This window comes from Mobula hypostoma, chromosome 21, assembly GCF_963921235.1.
Source record: "Mobula hypostoma chromosome 21, sMobHyp1.1, whole genome shotgun sequence".
Taxonomy (NCBI): Eukaryota; Metazoa; Chordata; class Chondrichthyes; order Myliobatiformes; family Myliobatidae; genus Mobula; species Mobula hypostoma.
Window position 1 is genome coordinate 40,698,885 of NC_086117.1, and position 23,254 is coordinate 40,722,138.

Consider the following 23,254-nt stretch of genomic DNA (forward strand, 5'->3'; position numbering starts at 1 on the left):
ACAAGAGAAACACAGTCCCACCCTCCAAGCACCAGCTTCTCGATTCCCATTGGGCCCAGAGGGACACCTCAATTTGCTGGCAGAAGTCAGGGACGCAACTGGAAACCAACGTGCCCTCATGCAGTAAAGCTCTGATAATCTGTTATCTGATTGATTGGTAAATCCGATGGGTTTGCATCTGCTTCGGTCACTAGTAAGCAACTTTATCCATGGACCTGGCCCGTGCTACAGGCCAACTGGGTATTACTGGGAGTTTGAACCAGGTGTGCAGCCAGAGTGTGAGGGATCCAGATTGCTGACTGGGTATGTTTCTAGAACAGGAATTGGGAGTGTGGGACCAGATTTGACAGCGGACCTGGAATTCAGAGCCAGAACTTGCTGGTCAAGGTAAGATGGACCTGCGGTCTCTGTTGAGACCAGGGCTCCGAATTAGTTGTTCTTTAGGTTTGTAGGGATGATTTTGGAGAGGAATTAGGGATCTGGTTAGGGTTTAGGGACAGGGATGTGGGGGAATTAGAGATCAGGCCAGAGCTTAAGCCTCCACTCAGCATTCAGAGGCCAGCAATGTGGACGTGGGAGATCTGCAGTCGGGTGTCGGGCCGGCAGTCCAGTGTAGACAAGGGTTGTGGCATCCCCCATCAGGTCAGCGCATTGTTGACGGGTTCTGGAACCAGAATTCCATGCAGGCTTGAAGAATGAGGGCTGGTGACCCTCTAGGTACGCGAATTGACTGTAGTTCGAGACCCGGTATTCAGGTCCCAGCACAGGCGAGTCTGCCATTCAAAGCCTGGTGTTCATTCTTCAACTTCGGCGAGTTCTGGGTCAATACCGAAGCTTGATCGGAAGTTGGGTAGCCAAGGCCGGATGACCGGAGCCCTGAGTCTGTGGACCTCTGCAAGTCTGTTGGGGAAGTCAAAGGCCCAATGTCTTTGAGTGCTTGACTCCGCTGGAGGCTGGAGGCTGGAGGCTGGTGGCTGAAGGCTGCCTCTCTTGGGGTTGGTGGACTGTGTATGTGGGTGGGAGAGAGGAACAGGGCTTGGTTTGCTTGTTTTCACCTGTGTTGTTTTGTAGTTCTGCCGAGCATTGTGGAAGTGTCCCGTTGGTGCCAGAGTGTGCGATGACACTTGTGGGATAGCCCCAAAACATTCTTTGGTGTTTCGGTTGCTAATGCAAACAATGCATTTCTCTGTATGCTTCGTCGTACACGTGATAAATAAATCTGAATCTTGAATTTACAAGCTGAAACTCACTGGGTTCAGCTTCCCACTCACTATTCAAACATAGTGGTGCCATTCAGTTTCCCACTCCATTTAAACTCACTGTTTCCATTGCAAAAATGTATTATGCCACTGAGTAACAATATAGAAATTAAATAAATGTGCGTGGGATACAGAAGTAATATCTAACAACCAAAGACCTGGATTACGATGGGTTATTGCGGTCTCACTACGTCTGCTTTCAAGTTCAAGTTTATTATCATTCAGCCGTACGCATGTATACAGCCAAATGAAACAATGGTCCGCTGGGACCAAGGTGAAAAACCTAGTACATATATCATATGCAGCACATAAAATATTAACAGATAATAAAAATATTCTGTACACGCACAAGTTAACATAAAGTGCCTATGTCGTATAGTAATATATACAACAGTATAAAGTGCATTTGCAACATAGCTAAATATACAACAACATAATACTGATGGTACTGTCATAAATAATGTGTACTGGGTGGTAGCAGAATGTTCAGAAGTGTCACAGTCTGGGTGAAGCAGCTGTTACCCAGGCTAACAGTTCTGAAAGCCCTACCAGGAAAGAAAGGCTTCAGTTACCAGAACCAGATGTAGGATGTCAGTCCCTGCGTGTGTGCTTGGTGACAGGGTTGCTATTGTGGGCTTCTGACCTCATTAACGACGAAGAATAGAAGTTGTTTTTATGAATTAATTTCTCTGGCGTCTGCAAGACCACAAATGCCCATGGTGTTTCATGTTGCCTCTGACATTGGAAGGGAATTTTCATTTTTAAATGCACTGACTGTAGTGCAGTCGCTAAAGGGGTGAGGCAGATTAAATATAACTTTCAAAAAGGAGATCAGATATATTCTTAAAAAGGAGAAACCAGCAAGGCTCTAGGAAACGTCCTCGTTCAGAAACAGGTCTAAGGAATTGTCAGGTAACTCAGTTAATCCCCGGTTGTGGGGTGTTTTGAGGAAAACTGATTACAGAACATGACAGCAGACATTTGGAAAACAGAAATCCAGTACTGACTTTCCGGAGGCAGAAATATTTGACGAGCCCAATAGAGATTTTAATCAGGTAACTGAGAAGGATGAAGAGGCTACCGCTGATGCCACCTGTATGGAATTTTAGATGTTAGACTCCTTAATGCAGTCCCTCCAGCAGATTCTTACTGAACCACATGCCAGAACTACTGAGGGATGGATAAGACCCCTGGTAGGGTGTGGCTAGGATTGGGATTGGGTGATCTGTAGATGAAGTCATTCTCCCTATAGTTTAAAACTAAGCAACACACATCAAAGTTGCTGGTGAACGCAGCAGGCCAGGCAGCATCTCGAGGAAGAGGTACAGTCGACGTTTCAGGCCGAGACCCTTCGTTTCTCTATCCAAGTCCAGAGGAAGGGTCTTCCACTTGAAATATTAGCTCTGTTTCTCTCTGCACAGGTGCTGACTGACCTGCTGAGTATTTCCAACACCATTTTTATTTCAGGTTTCCAAAAATCTTCAAGACTACAATTTGCATATGACATGCAAATGACTTACAGAATCAGATCCTCCTCCTTCTCCACCTTTGCAAAAGTGGCAACTTTGTTCTTCAGAAGGTACAAATGGCCAGGACCCCCCTACCAAAAAAGCACAGAACCCATCATTACACAAAGAGTTGCTGTGGCAACAGCATATTTGCATCAATTTACTACAACATGCCTTGTGTAGAAATGATCAATTGTGTTAAGACAACTTCACAAGATATGTTGACCCAGGCATACAGGAATGCCCATTTTTTGGAAATGTTAATAATTTCTTCAATATCAGGATGCTGACATCATGAGAAATTCCAGTCCAGTCTTAACTGTCTGCAAACACCCGTGGATGTGAAGTCACGGAGAAGTCAAACTAGATATTGATGGCAGATTTCCTTCCCTGGAGAACAATATTGAGCGAGGTGAATTTCACTCGACTGTCATGGTCACCATTATTGAGACTAGGCTTTGTTTTTAAAATTTCAGATTTATTTAACTGCTTGAATTGGAACTCTGCTCTCTTGATCAATATTCCAGGAATCTCACAACTTATGCAAGAATCAAACGCTATATTGAGAAGCGAAGTGGGAATAGGTGAAGGAGGGAAAGCCAAGCAGAACAACAAGATCTAAGGTTACTATATTGTAATAGAGTCAACTTGATACCCCACCCCACCAACAGAGATGGCAGAGGGAGAGGGAGGAGTATGTGTGTGTCTGAGGGATGTGAGGCTTGCAGCATATCCTGCAGGTCGGTAACAAGGTGAGGGAGCAGTCAGTGAAACCGTAATAACACCAAAGAGAAGAAATAGTGTTCACAGAGGGTCTCCAGTCCAATATACAGTAGGGGCACAGTCTGGTCCGAGAGGGCAAAAACTCTACAACGGATCTGAGCACACAATCCTCTCATAAAAGGGCCTGAGTGATGACACTCCAAGACTGACTCATAATCACAGGATATCAAGCTGATAAGTAGAGCGGTCGATTGTGGTCGCTCGGCGCAGCATCACCTGACAGAAGATCAGCAGCTTCCAGATCTTGCAGCCCCTGCGGTAGGTGGTCAACTTCCTCTCAATCTCCTCTGTGAGGAAACAAACATGGTTGCAGATTAGATCAGCTTTATTTGTCACATCTACATCGAAACATCCAATGAAACGTGTTGCTTACGCCAACAACCGACACGGTCTGAGGATGCGTTGGGGGCAGCCTGCAAATGTCATCATGCTTCCGGTGCCGACATAGCGGGCCAGAAAGCTACCCACCCATACAGCTTTGGAATGTGGGAGGAGACTGGAGCCCCCAGAGGAAACTCACTTGGTCACAGGGAGAATATAGAAACTCCTCATAGACGGTGGTGGGATGAATCCCAATTGCTGGCACTGCGAAGCATTACACTGACTGCTAAGCTATTGTGCTACCCTTATGCTCATAGCACTGTGAGTAAGGCTCCAAACTACCATGCACAAAGAGGGCATTTGCTTGTGGATCTCGGGGAGGAGGTAGAAGCAGGCTGTAAGTGGCTGAGGTGATTGTGGAGGAGTGGGTGTGGAAGACGGTGTCATCAGAACAACTACAAGGCAGCTCCAGGAACAGGGAATAGAATGGAGACTGCCAGAACAGGAGAATGTGTGGGTGTCTGTGTACATGAAGGATACTGGCACCCAGCCTATTAACTGATATGGAGATAGAGCGTTGAGTAAAGAAAGAGAGGGGCTGCGTGAAACTGAGTGTGGGATGCAAACTGGCAGCAAAGATGTTGACTTTTCCTAGTTCAGTACTAGGACTGATACATCATCAATGCACTAGTAGAAGGTCTGTGGAGAACTGAGACACTTAAACACTCAGTGGCCACTTTATTAGGTACATCTGTAACACCTGTGCATTAATGCAAATAATCTAATTAGCCAATCATGTGGCAGCAACTCAATGCATAAAAGCATGCAGACCTGGTCAAGAGGTTCAGCTGTATCACATACCAAACATCAAAATGGGGAAGAAATGTGATCTAAGTCACTTTGACATTTGAATGATTGTTGGTGCCAGATGGAGTGGTTTGAGTATCTCAGGAACTGCTGATCTCCTGGGATGTTCAGGCACAACAGTTATCTGGAGTTTATAAGAGTGGTGTGAAAAACTACAGAACAATCCAGTAAGCAACAATTCTGCAGTCAAAAGCACTTTGTTAATGAGAGAGGTCAGAGGAGAATGGCCAGACTAGTTCAAGCTGATAGGAAGGCAACAGTAATTCAAATAACAACATGTTACAACAGTGGCGCAGAAGAGCATCTCTGAACACCACATATCGAACTTTGAAGTGGATGGACTACAGTAGTAGAAGATCGCACCTGGTTCTACTCCTGCACTTAATAAAGTAGCCACTGAATGTATGTTCCACATACATGCACAAGAGTCAGATGTGGCCTGGACACATCTGTGTTCACATAACTACCTCTGAGTTGAAGAAAGAGAGTAGAGTTGAAGGGTAAATTGTTCAACATGAGAAAGAGTTCAGCCAAGTAAAGGAAGGTTCTATTGTAAGGTGACCATTTGGGCCCTCTGGCCATCCTAGTGTAAGATGGAAATGTAGAGAGACTGGATTGGTGGAAATGACCTGTCTGGAACCAGGAAACACTAAACCATCAAAGTGGTATATGGCATTAAAGGTGCTATGGAAGTAAGTGGAACGAGCCTAGATAAAGGGGCATAGAGTTGAGGTGAGAAGGAATAAGGTTTGTGGGATGGTACGAGGATGATGGGTCTATCAGGGCAGCCCCATCTGTGGATCTCGAGGAGGATACAAACATAAGCTTGGTTGACGGACTATGAGGCAGGAAACCGACTGAAGGACTGAGAGATGAGAGTTACAAGCTCTAAAGAAACTGAGATCAGTGACTGTTCTGGAAGACAATGGTCTAACGTTTGTTGGTGGGGTCGTGGTCCAGGGGGAGTTGTGAAAAGGTGTCACAGAACTGGCAAAGAGCACCTGTGAGACTGAGGTCAGTTTGTCAAACTACAGTTGACTGGTGACCTACCATCAAGCAATAAACCTGATCTATCTACTCCAGCAAACTGACACACTTCTTGACAAATCAGAAGCAGGTTATTCACCCCCTTCCTGCCACTGCCTCACAGTGCCCAGTGTCTGTGACCGATGAAGGGGCTGGAAGTCGCCTCTCTAGGAGATCTGGTGGGGATTGGGACAGCTGCAATGCTGCAACATTATTTTTTACAGTGAACAAACTCTGAAATGAATGGAATCCGAGCAGGGTAGGTTTTAAAAAACGTTTTGCATTTTCACTGCATCCTCAGATCATCCCCAAACAACTTGCAGCCAATTGAGTGCACTTGAGGTGCTGCATTTGTGATCATGCAGGACAGAGGCATTTTGAATGCACATGGAAGTTGACACTGATCCCACAGTTTGTTTTAGTGCTTTTGGTTGAGGGATGAACATTGGGCAGAACACCAGCGAGATTTCTCCAGAAGAACATAAGGGATAGGACCAGAATTAGGCCATACAGCCCATCGAGTCTGCTCTGCCATTCCATAATGGCCGATCTATTTTTCCTCTCAACCCCATTCCCCTGCCTTCTCCCTGCAAGCTTTCACATCCTGACTAATCAAGACCTATGAACCTCCGCCTTAAATACACCCAATGACCTAGTCTCCACAGCTGCCTGAGACAGCGAATTCCACAGATTCACCAGTCTCCGGCTAAAGAAATAACTCTTCATCTCCATTCTAAATGGGAACCCCTCTGTCTGCAGCTGCTGCTCCTCCTCCACACAGTTCCTCGGAGTCTTTTTACATCCACTGGAGATGGAGCTCTCAGCCATGTATAATAACTATTTCACCCCAAAATGTACCATATCTTTCTAAATCAGTTTAGGATTTAACTTAAGGCAAAGTGAATCTTTAAATACTCTGGCCAACAGTGGCTTCAACAACCACTTAAGCCTAGAGTTTACTCACCTAAAATGTCATCGAATGTAGCATGTTCATGGTCCTGTTGGAGAAATGAAAGGCACTGTTAACCCTTTAAACATTTAGGACCTTCTAGCCACACCCTTATCTGCCTTGGATATGTTTTATCCTTCAGCAGATGTAAGTGGCCATGGTGAAACATCAAACCTTCAGTCCCTACTGAATGTAAATTAATATCCTTTCTATTGCTTTTGTGATTATTGTTGTTATATTTTTTAATTTTTCTCAGCTCAAGCTGGTAAAACCTGAGGTAGGAGCATTGCCAAGCACACTCATTTCTCAATTGCTAGGAACTTTCGGACTATTTTAGTGGTGCTTAGTATTGTGGCTTTATGGAGATTTACATAAATATTGCTGCATAGGCTTAACTGTTTAATACTATTATGTAGTGACTTTGGAATGATACCAGTCGTAGTTAATACTTTTGGGACAATGTATACCCTGTTCATGTTCCACTGTCTTTCAATTTCTTCTTTTAATTCAGCATATTTCTGGTGGTTTTCAATTATTGACTTCTGATGTTGTGTGTATTTGAAATGGCCATATCTAGTAAGTAAGCTGTTCTTGCTTGTTTATCCTGTAATATTATATCTGGATGGTCATTATGGATTGTCCTATCTGTAATAAAAGATCTGTTGTAGTATAAGGTCTTTTATCAGTTTATATTTTAAAGCAAGATTTTGGTGAATGATGTTTGTCACTTGATTGTGCCTGTGTAAGTAACCAGGTTAAGTTAAATTGCTGCAGGATCCTGTAATGTGTTGGATGATTTCTGGTTTCTCTTGGCATTTTCTACATTTATCATCTGCAATTTGTTGGTCTTTTATTGTGTATTCTTAATTTTTTTGTGTTAACCACATGGTCCTGTATTGCCACAAGGAAGCCCTGTTTCTGGGAAGGAGTCTCCAACTCTGAGCCAGGTGTTCAGCACTCCCTGCTCAGATCGAGGAGGGTCATGTCCTTCCATTGGTTAACCTTTTCTCCTGTAGTGATAATTTCTTCATTTTTCAGGGTGTGCTTTCATTTACGTTTAGTGGTGTGTACTCTTATCAAAATTGCATATGCTCACATGGAGTGCTAAATCCTGTTTTCGTTGATGGAAGTATATCCTTTGAAATTTTATCTGACTGTTGCGTAAATTTTTAATGTCTGTTATTCCCCTTCCTCCTTCAGTCCTAGGTAACGTGAATCTAGACGTGCTTCAGTGTACATAGTGTTTGCATTTGTCATTTCAGGTCTTATTTTCCTTTGTAAATTTTCCAGATTGGTTTCAAACCAAGATATTATGCCAAAAGAATACATTAATATGGGTATTGCAAAAGCATTCATTGCCCTTGTTATATTTTTACTATTGAGCTCTGTTTGGCAGATTTTCTTCAGCCTTAAAGTCAATTCTGTCAAAAATTTTCCCTTTATCGCACCATGATCTACTTTCTTTGCTTTTTGATATCTCAGATATTTATCTAAGTTTTGTATTCATCCATCGGTTGTATTGTATCCTGCTGCTTTGTTTTACATTCTATAAGCTCTATTGCACCTTTCTTTATGGTTAATGTTCTGCACTTATCTAGTCCAAAGTTCATGTTTATATCTTTTGAAAATAGTTCTACTATTTGAATTAACTGTTTTAGCTTTACAGATGAAGGAACATATAATTTCAAATCATCCATATACAGAAGGTGTGTCAAGATATAATTTGTTTGGTTGTTTCTGATTTGTACCCCATTTTTGCCTGATTCAGTAAACTAGAGAGCAGATTTAAAGCAAAGCAAAACCATAGAGGGCTTAGAGGGTCACCCTGAATAATGCCTCAGTTTATTTTGATAACAGTGGTTGTTCTTTTTTGGTTGTTAATAGAGAGGGCGATTACAGTACGCCAATGCTTCATCAGATGTTGAAGGAATTGCACAATTATTGGGTGTAGTTTATATATATTAAGAATTATTAACCATGAGTATTGGATAGAATCAAATCCTCTTTGGTAGTCAATATAACAAAATGAGAGATTTCTGCTTTTCCACTGGGCTTGACTTAGAATTACAGAACCTATTGTCAGTTGACCTTTACATCCTTTCTGCTCTTCTGTAAGTATATTGTGGTGATTAGTTGCAAGATGCATGATATTGCAATTTTATATATAGTTTGTAAACAAGTAATGGGATGATATTTTGATGGGTCATTTGTGATTTCTCCTTTAGGTAAAAGATATGCTTTATCTTCTGTCAAGAATTTGGGGACTTTTCAGGATTTTTGAGAAATTTGTTGATATGTATTTATATGTTATACTATTATGATTATTATTGGCTTATGTACTGAGTCACAGTGGAAAACTCGTCTTGCAAGCATCCATACAAACGTATTCATTACAACACTGCATTGAGGTAGTACAAGGTAAAGCAATAACAAAGAAAACATAGACAGTAAGGAGCAAAGTCACATAGAGCTACATTGTGAGGTCAAGAGTTTGGCTATTGAGTGTGCAGGTCAGGAAGTCTTCTCGCCATTTAGGCCTGGGCTCTCTGGTGATGATCCACAAATGGCAATGAATTTAAACTCAATTAATGAAATCAATTCTGGAATTGAAGAGCTAATATTAATAGTGGGAATCCCAAAACTTATGTCTCCCAGGGAAGGAACTGAGTCACTTCCACTATGTGATTCCAGACCCATGGCAGAAATTGACTCTTAACTTCTCTCTGAAATGGCCCAGCAAGCCACTCTGTTTAGGCGGGAATGTAAGAAGGTAATAAAAGTGAAAATCACATGTCCATGATTGAACAGAGAACAGAGGTTCAAATGCAGCCCAGATTATTCTACCAGAGCTCTAGCGAAGTACTTTGTAATGCTCAGCCCGGTTTCTTCAAGTCAAGTCTCTGATTTTCATTTATTCCTGGGATCAGCTCAGTGCTGTTGCCCCAAGTCATCTGCACAGGCCTGGATGTTAATGCACATCGTACAGAGTGCATTACGTGGGGAAGTTGTTGGCTATGGCATCCAAGGTACAGGACTCTGGTGTCAGGCAACATGATCTCAGATCTGGTGGGGATGGATGGGATTGTGGTTGTTTGCCAAAGACTGCCCTCTTTTTGGGTGGCAGGGAGAATTGTGGTTTTAGTCAGGGAGTCAGGGAATTAGGGGGCAAGAGGTTAGGAGTGGGTATGGATACTGGGCTTCAGGGGAGAGGGAATACACAATGGGGTTCTATACTTCCTGGATCATGTGCACTGATTTCCTCAGCACTACAAACTTTCAACAAAATTAGAGAAATACTCAAATCACGAACAAGAGAAAATCTAGCAGATGTCAGAAATCTGAGCAACACACAAAAACTGCTGGAGGAACTCAGCAGGCCAGACCGCATCTTGGAAAAGAGTAGAGTCGAAGTTCCGGCCTGAACCATTGACTGCAGTTTTTTCCTTGATGCTGCCTGGCCTGCTGAGTTCCTCCAGCATTTTGTGTGTATTGCTTTGAGAAATACTCAATGTTTTGCATAACCATGAGGACTGTGGGGAACAATGTGGAGTGGGAAAAATTGAAGGAGATGGATAGCATTGTCAGACAACCTTCTCTTCTATCTTCAACATTTTATATCTAATAAACAAAGTATATATATATATATGTTTTAAATGGCTATGTGATTTTTTTCACAGGAACTGCTTACACAGTGTCCTTGAGGTTCATCCAGAATTCCTGGAGACTGTGGGTTTTTAGCCCTAACCCATTCAGGCGTGGAAATATTCCCCTTGACTGAAACAGCCAGAAGTGTGGAAAGCAAAAGTCCAAAAATGTTGTACTCACATAGAGGATGGGGATGACGGAAGGGTCATCCCTGCGGATAATGGTCGGGATGTACTCTGCCTTGGGAACCTTAGATGAAATAAGCTGCAAACAAAATAAGATAATTATTTGAGGTGGAGGCGGACGAAACTGCAAGTGCTGGAATCTGAAAGCAACACACAGAACACTGCAGGAACTCAATGGGTCAGGCAACATCTGTGGAGGAAAATGCAGCACCATGACTACTCTCTGAACACTTTGCACTAAAATGGACTTTGTTCTTTGTTCTAATTGTATTTCCATTCTTGTAAGAATTATGTATAATTTGTTTATATATATCTTGTGAATTTTGCTTATATGATTCTCTGTGCTTGTGATGCTACTGAAAGTTCCTCATTCCAGCTGTGCATTTATGTACTTGTGTATATGACAATAAACTTGACTTTGACTTTAAATAATGTCGTTCCCCAAATTAACTGGCTGGATTGTAATCTTTTGGTTGCTCATCAGCAATAGGCTAATCGAAGATGACTGGCAGAGTACTGAACCAGGCTAAGTAGATGAACAGAAAGAGTTCCCAGTTCCAGATTAACTACTGCCAGCAAAAATCAGAAGATGCTGGAAATACTCAGCTGGTCAAACTGCTCCAGTGCAGCAAGTATCTCTTACATCAAAGCTGGGAACATTCATAAACGAGAGAAAATCTGCAGATGCTGGAAATCCAAGCAACACACACAAAATGCTGGAGGAACTCAGCAGGCCAGGCAGCACCTATGTCCTGCCGAAGGGCCTCGGCCCAAAACGTCGCCTGTACTTTTTTCCATAGATGCTGCCTGGCCTGCTGAGATCCTCCAGCATTTTGTGTGTGTTGCTGGGGCCATTCAAAGATTTTAGGATTACCTCTGCAAAATGAGCAGAGGTGCTTCCCAAAACAATCACCCAATCTGCATTTGCTTTCTTCAGTGTAGAGGCCGCATTGTGAACACTGATTGCAGTTCAGTGGATTGGAAGAAGTACAGTGAATTGCTGCTTCACTTGGAAAAGACTGTTTGGATCCCTGCTGGATGGAAAGGAAAGAGGTATTGCCTGTCCTGTGGTTGCATGGGCAAGTCCTGTAAGATGAGGAACTGTCAGAGGGGACAGAATAGTGGCCCAAGGACTCACAAAGTGTGTAATCCCTTTGAAATGCTGAGAAGGGAGGTTATGGGAATATGTACCTGGAGGTGGAATCTAGTTGGAGCTGGCAGAAATTGCAGAGGCTCGTAAGGTGGAAGGTGAGGATGAGTGATCTCCGTCCAGTGGGAGAAAGGGTGAGGGGAATAGATGCGATGTGATTGAGTGCTTTGTCCGAGAGGAGAAGCCGTGGTGAAGTGAGAATTAGTCTCTCTTTGTTCCCGCCTCTATTTCTTGGTCATCTTTACTGTTTCCTTCAACAATTCTGCCATTCGATCTCTGAGGCCTTCTACTCCCTCCCCTTTTGTGCTCCCTGCCTTTTCCTCTGTAACCTTATAACTTGTTCTACTTTTAATTTTTTCCATTTCTGATGAAAGATCATCAAAATTTTCTGCACAGGTAATCTGATTATTTCCAATACCTGTAGTTTTATTTCAAATTTCTAGCATCTGCGGTATTTTGCTTTCAGTCTCTGCTCTCACAATCACATCCAGCCATGTGAGGATTGGACGCAGGGCCACTAGGCCCGATCTGTTGTGTTGGCAACAGTTTTACTGCCCGGGTTCAACAATGACACCTTTAGTTTTGGCAAAGCTCCAAAAAAAAACTGTAACCAAACACCCAAAACCAGCAAGGCAACAAACCAAAATCTTAAGTCAAAAATGTAATGCTTGCTTTAAGGGAAAGTAGTAGTAAGATTTAGGAAGGGAATTCCAGAGCTTAGGACTTGAGCAGCTGAAGGCCTGGTGAGCAGTAACAGAGATGCAGAGGCCAGGGGGGTGCAAGGTTATCAAAAGGTTCAGGAAGGTTACAGACCCAGGAAGGTGGAGAATTTTAACAAGAAGTTATGTGTTGGATTGGCAGTGTACGGAGAGTGGTATACGGTGAAAAATGAAATGGGAGCAGACTGAAGGCACTCAACCCTTACTGCTACTTTTGACAGTCAATTCGATCTTTACCTCACGGATGTTAGATGCCAGGACTTGGTATGAGATATTAACCACCCGCCCCGCCCCCCCCCCCAGGTATCACTCGGAAGAAAAGGTGCGAGAGTTGAACCCAAGCCATTATTGCAGGACAGCTTTTGAGCTGCAATAATTATGTGAATTAACTGGCCTGGGCCAGTCAAAATGGCCGCTGGAAGTTTCCTCATTGAAAACCTTACCATAATCTTGGGCGGAACGAAGTCTTCACCATCGCACGACAGCAGCTCCAACTCCTTCTCCGCCTCCCAGCTGAGATCGTCAAAGTCATCATCCAAAGCAGCGCACAAGCTCTGCAGCTCGTGACCTGGTGTGACGCAAGAAGGGAGATCAGGCAGTGATTACCATGGAGACCTAGGCAGTGTTCCAACAGAGCAGTCTTTTGAATAAGTATTTCATAAAAACACACTGTCGGGGCTGAGTTCAAAAGACGCCCCATCTGTTACTTGGGCGTTATGTGTCTTCATTACGTGTGACACTGTGAACCTCTCACGCGGAGACGCTGCTACAGAGACCCCTGTGGAAAGGAATGAGCTGAGGCACTGAAGCTATTCAGGAAGCAGGATTATCAGATCACTTCAGGGACTGACTTTAGAAAGCAGATGCCACTCACACAACATGGTGTCTCCTCTCATAATTCCATTAACTCCACAGCGTAAATCATAATTAGATGTCAAGCTAATGAGCAGGAACGAACGAGGTTGTATGGGAACCCAACATTTAGAGGAGCCTGAGTAAAGCAGAGTTGAATGAAATTGTCCCAATTTGTATGATTCAGTCCTATTTCACCATAACTGCCTTTGTTGCTCCAATCACTTATTTTTTATTTATTGAGATACAGCGCGGAATTCGCCACCCCCCACACCCGTCGAGCCACACCACCCAGCAATCCCCTGATTAATCTGAGCCTAATTATGGGACAATTTATGATGACCCATTAACCTACCAACCGGTACGTCTTTGGACCGTGGGAAGAAACCAGAGCACCCAGAGGAAACACACACGGCCACGAGGAAGACGTGCAAACTCCTTACAGGCAGTGGCGGGAATTGAACCTGGGTCACCTGTACTGAAAAGCATTGTGCTAACCACTACACTACGGTGCCACCCCAACAACTGCTTTTTGTATCGATCAATAACACATCAAAAGTACAGAAATGTAGATGTTCTGGTATCACCTAATTCTCTCAGAGTCCAAGCAAGGTGTAAGATAGATCTGCTTTATACTGTCTGAATGTTGACTCCCAACTTGGTATAATGTGAGATATACTACCAGAGGACTCCTGTGCACCTACATTTCCATTGCTTCATAATATTATATCGCTCCCTTTTATAGTCCTCCTCTATTCACAAAATTCCAGGGCAGTTCAATATATGCTAGAAACTGCCTTTTCACACATTCCTAGGTCAATTTGGAGCTGATCATTTCCCATAGTAAATCTCCCTCCCTCAACACTTCCCCATCAAGTGTCACTAGCTGTAGCAGAAGATGCATCAGATGCCAGTGAAAATGGTGGATGCAGGGTTGATGTCAACATTTAAAGGAAGTACATGGATGGGAGGGTTATGAATAGCTATGGTCTGGGCGGAGATCGATGGGACTAGGCAGAATTATAGTTCAGCATAGACTAGATGGGCCAAAGACCTGTTTCTATACTGTAGTGCTCTATGACTCTAAGTATAATAAATTCCATTTGCACTGTCCCATCAATTAATTTTCACACTACTAAATGGTGCAGATCTCCTCCCAGGTTCCCAGAATCTATTCCCAAGCGTTTCCTTTGCACTTTGCTGTAATTGCTGTGGCATTAGAACCTGTGCTGCTGTTGACCTGGTCTACCGCATAGAAAGCCTGCTGAAGCCCAGCCTTGTTGCCTTACAATTCAACCTGGGCCCAGGGACCTTGTAACATAACTTTGAACAGCAATTTAAAACAAAGCACTGCATCATCCACCTGAGATTCTCCCCCCACCCCAAACCAAGAAGTTAATGGAAAACCGGGAGATGTGTGTGGCTGGTGATCTGGTAAACCTTTGTCAAAGGTCAAACAAATTAGAATTTGTATTTCTTGATGACGCAGAAGGAAGTCATTCAGTCTGTTCAGTCAATGCTGGCTTTGAGCCATCGTAACAATCCCATTCCCTTATTTAATTCCCTGAACCCTAACCGTAACCCTCTACCCATCCCCCCCCCTCACACACACACACACACACACACACACACACACACACACACACACACACACACACACACCACAGATTCTGCCACTGCCCACCCACATCCGGCCAATTTAAAGTAGCCATTGAACTCACCAAGCAGCACGTTTTTGCAATGTGGAAGGGAGACAGTGCACTGAGGGAAGCCCATGTACTTGCAGGGTGAACAGGAAAACCCCACAGGCTGCACCTCGGTGAGGCACCCACTGTGCCTCTCTGCTGCCCTTAACCTTGCACCTTGTTTACAACCTCTACTGCATTAATAGATGGACTTAAGAGACAATTTTACACCTAATAGTTGTGGAAGCTATAATGACCCTTCTATATGTTTGCAGACATCTTAACTTCTTTTAACTCCTGTATAAAAGGCCTAATTAATTTTTATAAGTTAAGATTCCACAAGCTGCTAATTAAATCAACTTTCAAACAAGCCACTTGAGGGAGAGATGCCAGCCAGGAAATTTGAGAGAGCTCCTGGTTCTTTTGAGACTGCGTTACTAGGCTGACAACAACACTCCACCATGCTACCAGCCTGAATAATGAACCCTTATAAACTCCTGAAGGAAAGGAAAGTCGACCGATGTAAAAAGTTACTGGTGAACCTACTATCACGGGGGTCACACATCAGATCGGACTTCACTGGTGTGGGATCACTCCAGGAGCGACCTAAATTTTTCTCTTGTCGCTCAGAGAAACCTGTAAAAAGGTGTGAAACGTACCATGTTATTGATATACAATGTATAAAACACAACATAAGTACCATAGAGTCATAGTCATTGAGTCATACAGCATGGAAGCTGGCCCCCTCAACCCAAGTGGTCCATGCTGACCATGGCCCCCACCTCAGCTTGTCTCATTTCCCCATGTCTCTAAATCAGGGGTTCCCAGACCCCTCGGTTAATGGTAAGGCCTCATGGCATAAAAAAGGTTGGGAGTTCCTAGATCCTGCTCTAAACATTTCTTCTCCATATACCTGCCTTGTTAATGTAGCTGCCTCGAACACTTCCTCTGGCCGCTCATTCCATATACCGACCACCCCCAGATGTAAAAAAAAGTTGCCCCTCAGGTTCCTGTTAAATCTCTCCCCTCTTACGTCATGTTTATGCCCTCTAGTTCTTAATCCTACAACTCCAGGAAAATGACCAAATCAAGTATTCAAGTGAAAATGAAACAATGCAATTACTTCAACAAGCTAGGAACTACGAAGGATTTGAAGGTATCGACAATCATCTTGAATGTTACAATGAAAATGAAGATTTGGAGGATGCAACGGTCAAAAATTGTATGAAGGCAGTCCATTATCTGCACCAGGTATCCGCACTGATTTTGTTTATTTGCAGTCAATCAAAAGAAGGCGGCAGTGTGTAGGTACACTAGATGAACTCCTCCATCAATAATAACTAAAACACAGTTTTATAGTGCTGTAGTAGTATTGATAGTGTTCTAACTTGTTCTGCATTTCATTTAAATACAAAATTTGTTACTCAGCTAAATGGTAGTTTGTCTTTTTCTATGCCTTTATAACTACTGTGGGCCGGCTGGTGGTGTAGTGACATCAGCACTGGACTTCAAGACAGAGTTCAAACCCAGCCGGGCCCCAATCTGGGCAGCAACAGTATCTGAGCGGAAGAAAGGCCTGGCAATCTACTTCCGTATGGACCCTAAGGTCCATGAGGTCACAAAGAGTCAGACTCGACTTAACGACTGAACAACAACAATAACTATTGTATTTCAATGAAACTTTGGCTAATTGGGGTCCCCTCTTAATTATTTGTGCTGGGCATGTGGCCAAGTGGTTAATGCGTTCATCTAGTGATCTGAAGGTCGCTAGTTCGAGCCTCAGCTGTGGCGGCACACAGACTTCTAATCTGTGCCTTGTAAGGCACGAAAATGCCCGACACAGGCCTCTCGTGGTCTGAGTTGACATTCCCTCCCTTAATTGGGCCAAAATGTACTTGTTCTTATGTGTCCCAGTTAACCGGAAACTACGGTATTGTTCATCTCATGTTGGAATCTTTCTGTGCTCCTATCACATCCCAGCTCTGTGGCCTCCCCAGCCCTCCAAAAAATGTGTTCTATTATTTGAGGGCTCGTGTGTCTTCCTGCACCCTTTGGTCCATGACTGGCAGAAGGCTCCTCAGTATTGAGGCTCAGGGGAAGTGTCAGTCTGATTAAGCTCCCATCGACGCGAGGACTTTTGCTACCATTAGTCGCAAAGTACGGCTTGGGGTCTGAGGAAACATGTTGGGAATGAGCTAGCTGTTGCCCAGCAACGGTGCTACAGGAGCAGCCTCTGCATTAAAATCACAAGCAGAAAGACCCACAATTTAATGGAAGCGTACTGTGCAATCCGCAGGAGACAAGACTGTCCAGAGCTTCCCTTCCCCACAAGGGCTGCAGATAGTTGTTCAGAACTCACCGACTCTGGGCTTCAGCCCTCTGAGCTGCCTGTGCACGTTCGCACACTGAGTGAAGGTGTAACGTAACCAGGGACTGAGGTCATGGACCAGGGACCAAGGTTAGTGGCTGAGGGGAGATGTTAGAGACTGTGGACAGAAGGGGACTGGGGCTCGCAGGGAGAGATCAGTGACTGTGGACAGGGTTCAGTAATCGTGCGGAGGGGGTCAGTGACCATGGGCAGGAGTCAGTAATCGTGGGGAGTGGTCAGTTCTGGGGGTAGGCGTCAGTGACTGTGGCGAAGGCATTACTGAGAGGAGAAGTCAGTGACTGTGTGGGGAGGGTTCAGTGACAGAGGGAAGGGTCCGAGACTGAGAGGGAGGGCCGGTGACTGTGGGTGGGGCTTGGTCAGTAAGTATGGGGTCTCTGTAACTGTGGGAGAAGGCCAGTGACTGGCGGGAGGTCGTAACTGTAGGGAAGGTTTAGTGATTGCGGGGAGGGTCAGAGACTTGGAAGGGGTGTAAGTGTCTGTGGTGGGGTAATGACTGTAGTGGGGTCAGTGACTGCACATGTTGGTGGCAGTGGGGAGAGGGTCAGCTAATGTGGGGAAGGGGTTAATTACAACGGAGAGGGGTCAGTGACTCTGGGAGGTATTGTAGTAACAGTAACTGCGCGAGTGGTTAATGACTACAGAGAGGGATGACTGATCGTGGGAGCAGTGAGTGACTGCAGCAAGTCATCAGCTGTCATGGGAAGAGATCAGTGCTGAGGGGTCAGCAGCCAAGGGGAGCGACCAGCAGCTGAGGTGACAGGTCAGCGGATAAAGGAGTGGTCAGGAGGGTGGGGAGGGGTCAGTAATTGAGAGCGGAGGATCAGCAGCAGTGGGGAGTGGTTTTGGAATTGGGCAGCAGCTCAGCGCATCCCTCCGTGGACTGCTGCCACCCAACGACGCAGTACACGAGCAGAGCAGTGGACACTCCCGGCCGTCTGCCTGATGTCCCCTGCGCTCCGTAGTGATTAGCCCCATGTCCCGCCAAGCACAGTCTCAGTATTCTTAATCAAGTCTCACACTGCCACCCAAGGGGATGCATTTAATTAGTTTTTGACATCAGTAAGGTGATGCGGTACTTAAAAGAGCAGAATGCATTAAATAATGCATGAAAGGACAGGGCAGGTGATGCAATCCATTGCAGGATTTAATAAACAATTAAATACCAACTCCGTGATCAAACTTGTTCCTGAACTCTCTGTCACACAGCTTGCAGTCACTCTGTCGTAGAGCCATACAGCATGAAGCAGGTTGTTCAGCCCAAATTCATCCATGCTATCCCATTCTAATCTGGTCCCAATATCTATCTAAATCTTTTCTCTCCATGTACCTGCCCAGGTGCCTTGTGTGCTGTACCTGTCTCACACACTTCCTCCGGCAGCTTGTTCCATATACTGACATCCTCTGGGTGAAAGAATTCTACCTCATTCCCATTAAATCTCTCCTCGCTCACCTTGAGCCTATGTCCTGTAGTTCCCGATTCCTCAACCCTGGGGAAGATCACCTTGTGCAGTCACCTTGTCTATGTCTCTCACAGTTTTATACACCTCAATAAGATCACCTATAACTGAATGAAAGGGTTAACGTTTGCGGAATGTTTTATGGTTCTGAGGCTGCACTCCTGGAGTTTAGAAAAATGAGGTGGGGGATCTCACTGAAACATACCAAATATTGAAAGGTTTAGATAGAGTGGACATGGAGAGAATGCTTCCATTAGTGGCACAGCCAAGGAGCAGGGGGCACAGCCTCAGAAGTCGAGAACGTCCCTTTCAAACAGAGATGAGGAGGAATTTTTTGTAGCCGAGGATGGTGAATCTCTGGAATTCATTGCCATACCTGGCTGTGGAGGCCGAGTCACTGGGCACAGTAAAAGCGGAGGCTGTTAATAGTTTTGATTTGTAAGGGCTTCAAAGGCCACAGGGAGAAAACAGGGGTAAAATTTTCACCAGAGGATGGTCAGTACGTGGATTGCGCTGCCAGATGAAGTGGTTGAGGCAGGTACATTAACGACATTTAAAAGGCAATTTAAAGGACAGAGACGTGCACAGGAAAGGTTTAGAGGGATTTGCATCAAACACGTGCAAATGGGATTCGCTTAGATGGGTCAGCATGGACTTAAAGACCTGTTTCTATGCTGTGTGAATCCAAGACTCTAAAGCCTCCCACCTGGCAACTGCTGATGAGGCCAGCAGTTTGTAATCCTGAACACGTGGTGCATAACCAATAGGTTTGCAATTTCACTCTCCCATTTCCCAAGGCAGCCCTTCAGGCTGAGACTGTGTTCCCTAACACAGGGCAAGTGAACACCTGAGCTCTGTGGGCCAGCTGCATCAGCATATGCTGACTGCTACTCTCCCCTGGGTCCTCAGAAATAAGCAGCAGATCTTTCTGCAAGTGCCCCGTGAGATGGTGCAGTCATTCCGTCCTCGAAACCCACAAAGCTGCACCTTCCCTAAAGCTACTGTGTGACATGCAGACGGGGGAGGCCTTACGTGGGCAATGTAGACAGATAGCAGGATCCCACTGCTTCCACAATTCACCTCAACCAGCGGGCTGCAACAAGGAGTCCACTACTCTGACTTCCTCCCCAGTCAGTGCAATGAGACACACCTTCTTCATATAGCTCAACTGTAAGGACCTTTGCAATATTAGCAGGAAGATTGTGATGCCCTGAACAACTCAGGCTCGAGGCACTGTCCATTGTGATGCCAGCCAATTTCTGACAAAGCAGAAGACTCTGGCGGCATTAAAAATACTTCTTTCCACTAAACCAGCAGAGCTGACAAGTTCCTGCACTGTTCACTGACCACTGCTTGTCAGCGGCAGAAACTTGCGCTCGGCGCAGGTAAGAAGGGTGTCCATTTAATACGGCATGGTTCACATCACAAGGCAGCTTAATGCATTCACTGAAAGATCCTTCAGGGAAGTGGGGCAGCAGAATCACAAGGAGCAATGAGATGAATAACCAGTTCTGGTGACCCTGGTTGAGGCAGGAAAGTGGTCACAATCTTGGGAACATTCCCAGTCCTTGAATAAACAGTAAAGAAGATCACTAAACTCCATCTCAAGCCACAAAAGGACCCTGATATAATCTCTCTCTCTCACTCTTGCAAGACCATGGATCTGCGCCTGGAAAGTCTTCACTCTCCAGGGCGCAGGCCTGGGCAAGGTTGTATGGAAGACCAGCAGTTACCCATGCTGCAAGTCTCCCCTCTCCACAACACCAATGTTGTCCAATGGAAGGGCATTAGGCCCCATACAGCTTGGCACCGGTGTCGTCGCAGAGCAATGTGTGATTAAGTGCCTTACTCAAGGACACAACATGTTCCCTTGGCTGGGGCTCGAACTCATGACCTTCAGGTCGCTAGTCCAATGCCTTAACCACTTGGCCACGTGCCCACTCTCTCACTCACTCACACACATTGAAAGATACACACTAATAACACATACCTGCCCACACACTTATACACGTACCAGTCAGACTCACACATCCACCCCAAAGTAACACAGAAACACGCACCCACAGGCAGACTGAAGCAGTCAAGGGCAGGATCACACTGCCAGACAGAGGGAAACAAGCAGGGCGACAGGCACCCTCAGTACTTACTCTGAACTCTAATTCGTCGACTCCCAACCATTCGAAGGTGTTTTCGGAAATTTCTGCAGGAAAGAAAATTCACTTAAAACCAAAGTAATCTGAGTCGTCCCAAAGCCAAAGTCTGCGATGAAATTGCTGTGATTTAAGTAACATACGTATGGTTCATTGCATGACTAGTATGGTGAAGGTACCAGTCAGACAAAGCCACAATGTACTAGAAGCAGACTAGTACATTGTACAAGGGCTGGAAGGTACCACACCTGAGATCCCTCTTGTAACTGCACTGGCCTGAGGAGATACTCAGCCTGTGCCAAAATCTGTCTCCAACAACCTTCTTGTGTTGTTTTACAATTTACACTGGGCACCTTGCTATTATCCTGGATGTAAGACCTGGCCACATGTGAACTGGGCCAGGTAAGAAGGCCATCATATTTAGTCACCTCGAGGCAAACTTTATACCAACATGCAACGTCACTGCCAGACTAATGAACTTCAGAGTTAGAGAATGTTATGGCGAGGACATTCCTGTTCAGTATCAAATATCAGGAGATACAGAGCACAAAGTTTCATCAGCACTGTTCTAATGCAGTGGTGCATCAGTGCGACATTCCTCCAATGCCGATCAGACGGTTCTGATTCTATATCCTTTTCCCGGGATACACTGTCACAGTAACGTGAATCATAGCAGACATTTCTGGTCTTTGGAACCAATGATCAGAAGTCCTCGCTCCATGTGCCAGGATGAAAGAATGAGATAGCGACCCCACATTGCCAGTAGTGTTGGTTTTGGTGGTTGTTTTATTATTGCAGTGCACAGTCAACCAGCTGGGGTTCTTCCACAAAGTGGGGGGATAGGACTGTCACCAGACCAGACTGTCTCACCCATGGCATCAGCAGAGCCACTGGAAGTCACCTTTTGAGGTGTGCGCTAGTGCAATGTTTTTGATAAGAGGAACCAGGGAGGAAGATGCATACCTCTGGATCACAGCAGCACACTCATTTTCCCGTTTTCTTCTTTTCCGTTCTGTGAAGCCTCGGAAAGCCCTGGTGGAAGATATGAGGGGCAATCATCACAATCTGAGGTGTGCTTAGAAAATGCACAAACTCTAGAGAAAGCGGAAAGAGCTGAGATGGAAATCAAGTAAGGTACTCACGAAATCCTTCATGACAGGCACATGGATAGGCATTGAAAGGGAAAAAAAATGAAAAGATCGGGTTAGTGACTTTGAAGCAGATATTATCCAACACTTGAAAGAATATTCTGACCAGTAACTTATTCTGTAATCTAACACATGGTGGTCTCCTTAAAAGAATTCAGCGCAGGTACTCTGCTACAAAATTTATTCTGTAATCCCACAGGGGGATGCTGTTACAGTAGCTCATTATATAATCCAAGTTGCCGGAATTTTTGTTATATGAAGACACAGCAAAAATTCAGCGCAGGGACACAGATACAGAACTCAATCGGTAATCCAACACAGGGATGCTGTGACAGAAACTCTTTATATAATCAACATATGAATATTTTTACATGAATGCACTACTTAATCCAGCACAGAGACAATATTATAGTAAATTACTTGATAATCTAACAATGGAGTATAGTTATGGTGACTCATTCCAAGATCAAAAGCAATGGGACATTGATATAGTAGCTCATACCATAATCCAACATGCATTCTGTTGTATAATCCATTCTGTTAAACAGCATCGAGTCACTGTTACACTAACTCACTCCGAGAGCTAGTGTTACACCAGCTCACACCAAATCCAACATATCATTTGTTCTGCGCCATCAGGTAGGACGTGGGCGATCATGGTCTTTGATCTGTCTTTAATACCTCCTCCACTCTGTTGTTCTTATTCTTATCTTTAACCACAACCATGATTGCCCTTGGCAAACTTTTCTACACAACTGGTTTGCCATTGCCTTCTTCTGAGCAGTGTCTTCACAAGATGGTGACCACAGCCACTCATCAATACTCTTCAGAGATTGTCTGCCTGACATCAGTGGTCGCACAACCAGGGCTTGTGATATGCACCAGCTGCTCATACGACCATCCACCACCTGCTCCTGTGGCTTCACGTGATCCTGATCGGGAGGAGGAGTGGTGGGAGGGGGGGCTAATTTGCACCACAGTCCAACAAAGGAGCATTATTACAGTAACTCACCTAACTCACTCTGTAATCAAACACAGAGACTGTGTTTCACAGTTCATTCTATAACCCGACGCGGGAACACTATCACAGTAACTCATGCCATATCCAATAGAAGGAGAGCGTCAGAGTAACTCAGTCCTAATCCGACAGAGGAGCCCTAT

General features: G+C 44.7%; 1 protein-coding gene across 1 annotated transcript in view; it reads right to left on the bottom strand.

The window, feature by feature from the left end:
- nsmfb (NMDA receptor synaptonuclear signaling and neuronal migration factor b) overlaps nt 1-23,254 on the bottom strand; it is a 69,847-nt gene that overhangs the window by 18,652 nt on the left and 27,941 nt on the right. The window contains exons 5-13 of the mRNA XM_063073804.1: nt 22,088-22,093; nt 21,909-21,977; nt 20,943-20,995; nt 15,496-15,585; nt 12,856-12,980; nt 10,539-10,622; nt 6,729-6,762; nt 3,767-3,837; nt 2,780-2,859 (exon numbers count right to left, since the gene is read on the bottom strand). Coding sequence (XP_062929874.1) covers nt 2,780-2,859; nt 3,767-3,837; nt 6,729-6,762; nt 10,539-10,622; nt 12,856-12,980; nt 15,496-15,585; nt 20,943-20,995; nt 21,909-21,977; nt 22,088-22,093 — 612 coding nt within the window. The remainder of the gene's footprint in view (nt 1-2,779; nt 2,860-3,766; nt 3,838-6,728; nt 6,763-10,538; nt 10,623-12,855; nt 12,981-15,495; nt 15,586-20,942; nt 20,996-21,908; nt 21,978-22,087; nt 22,094-23,254) is intronic.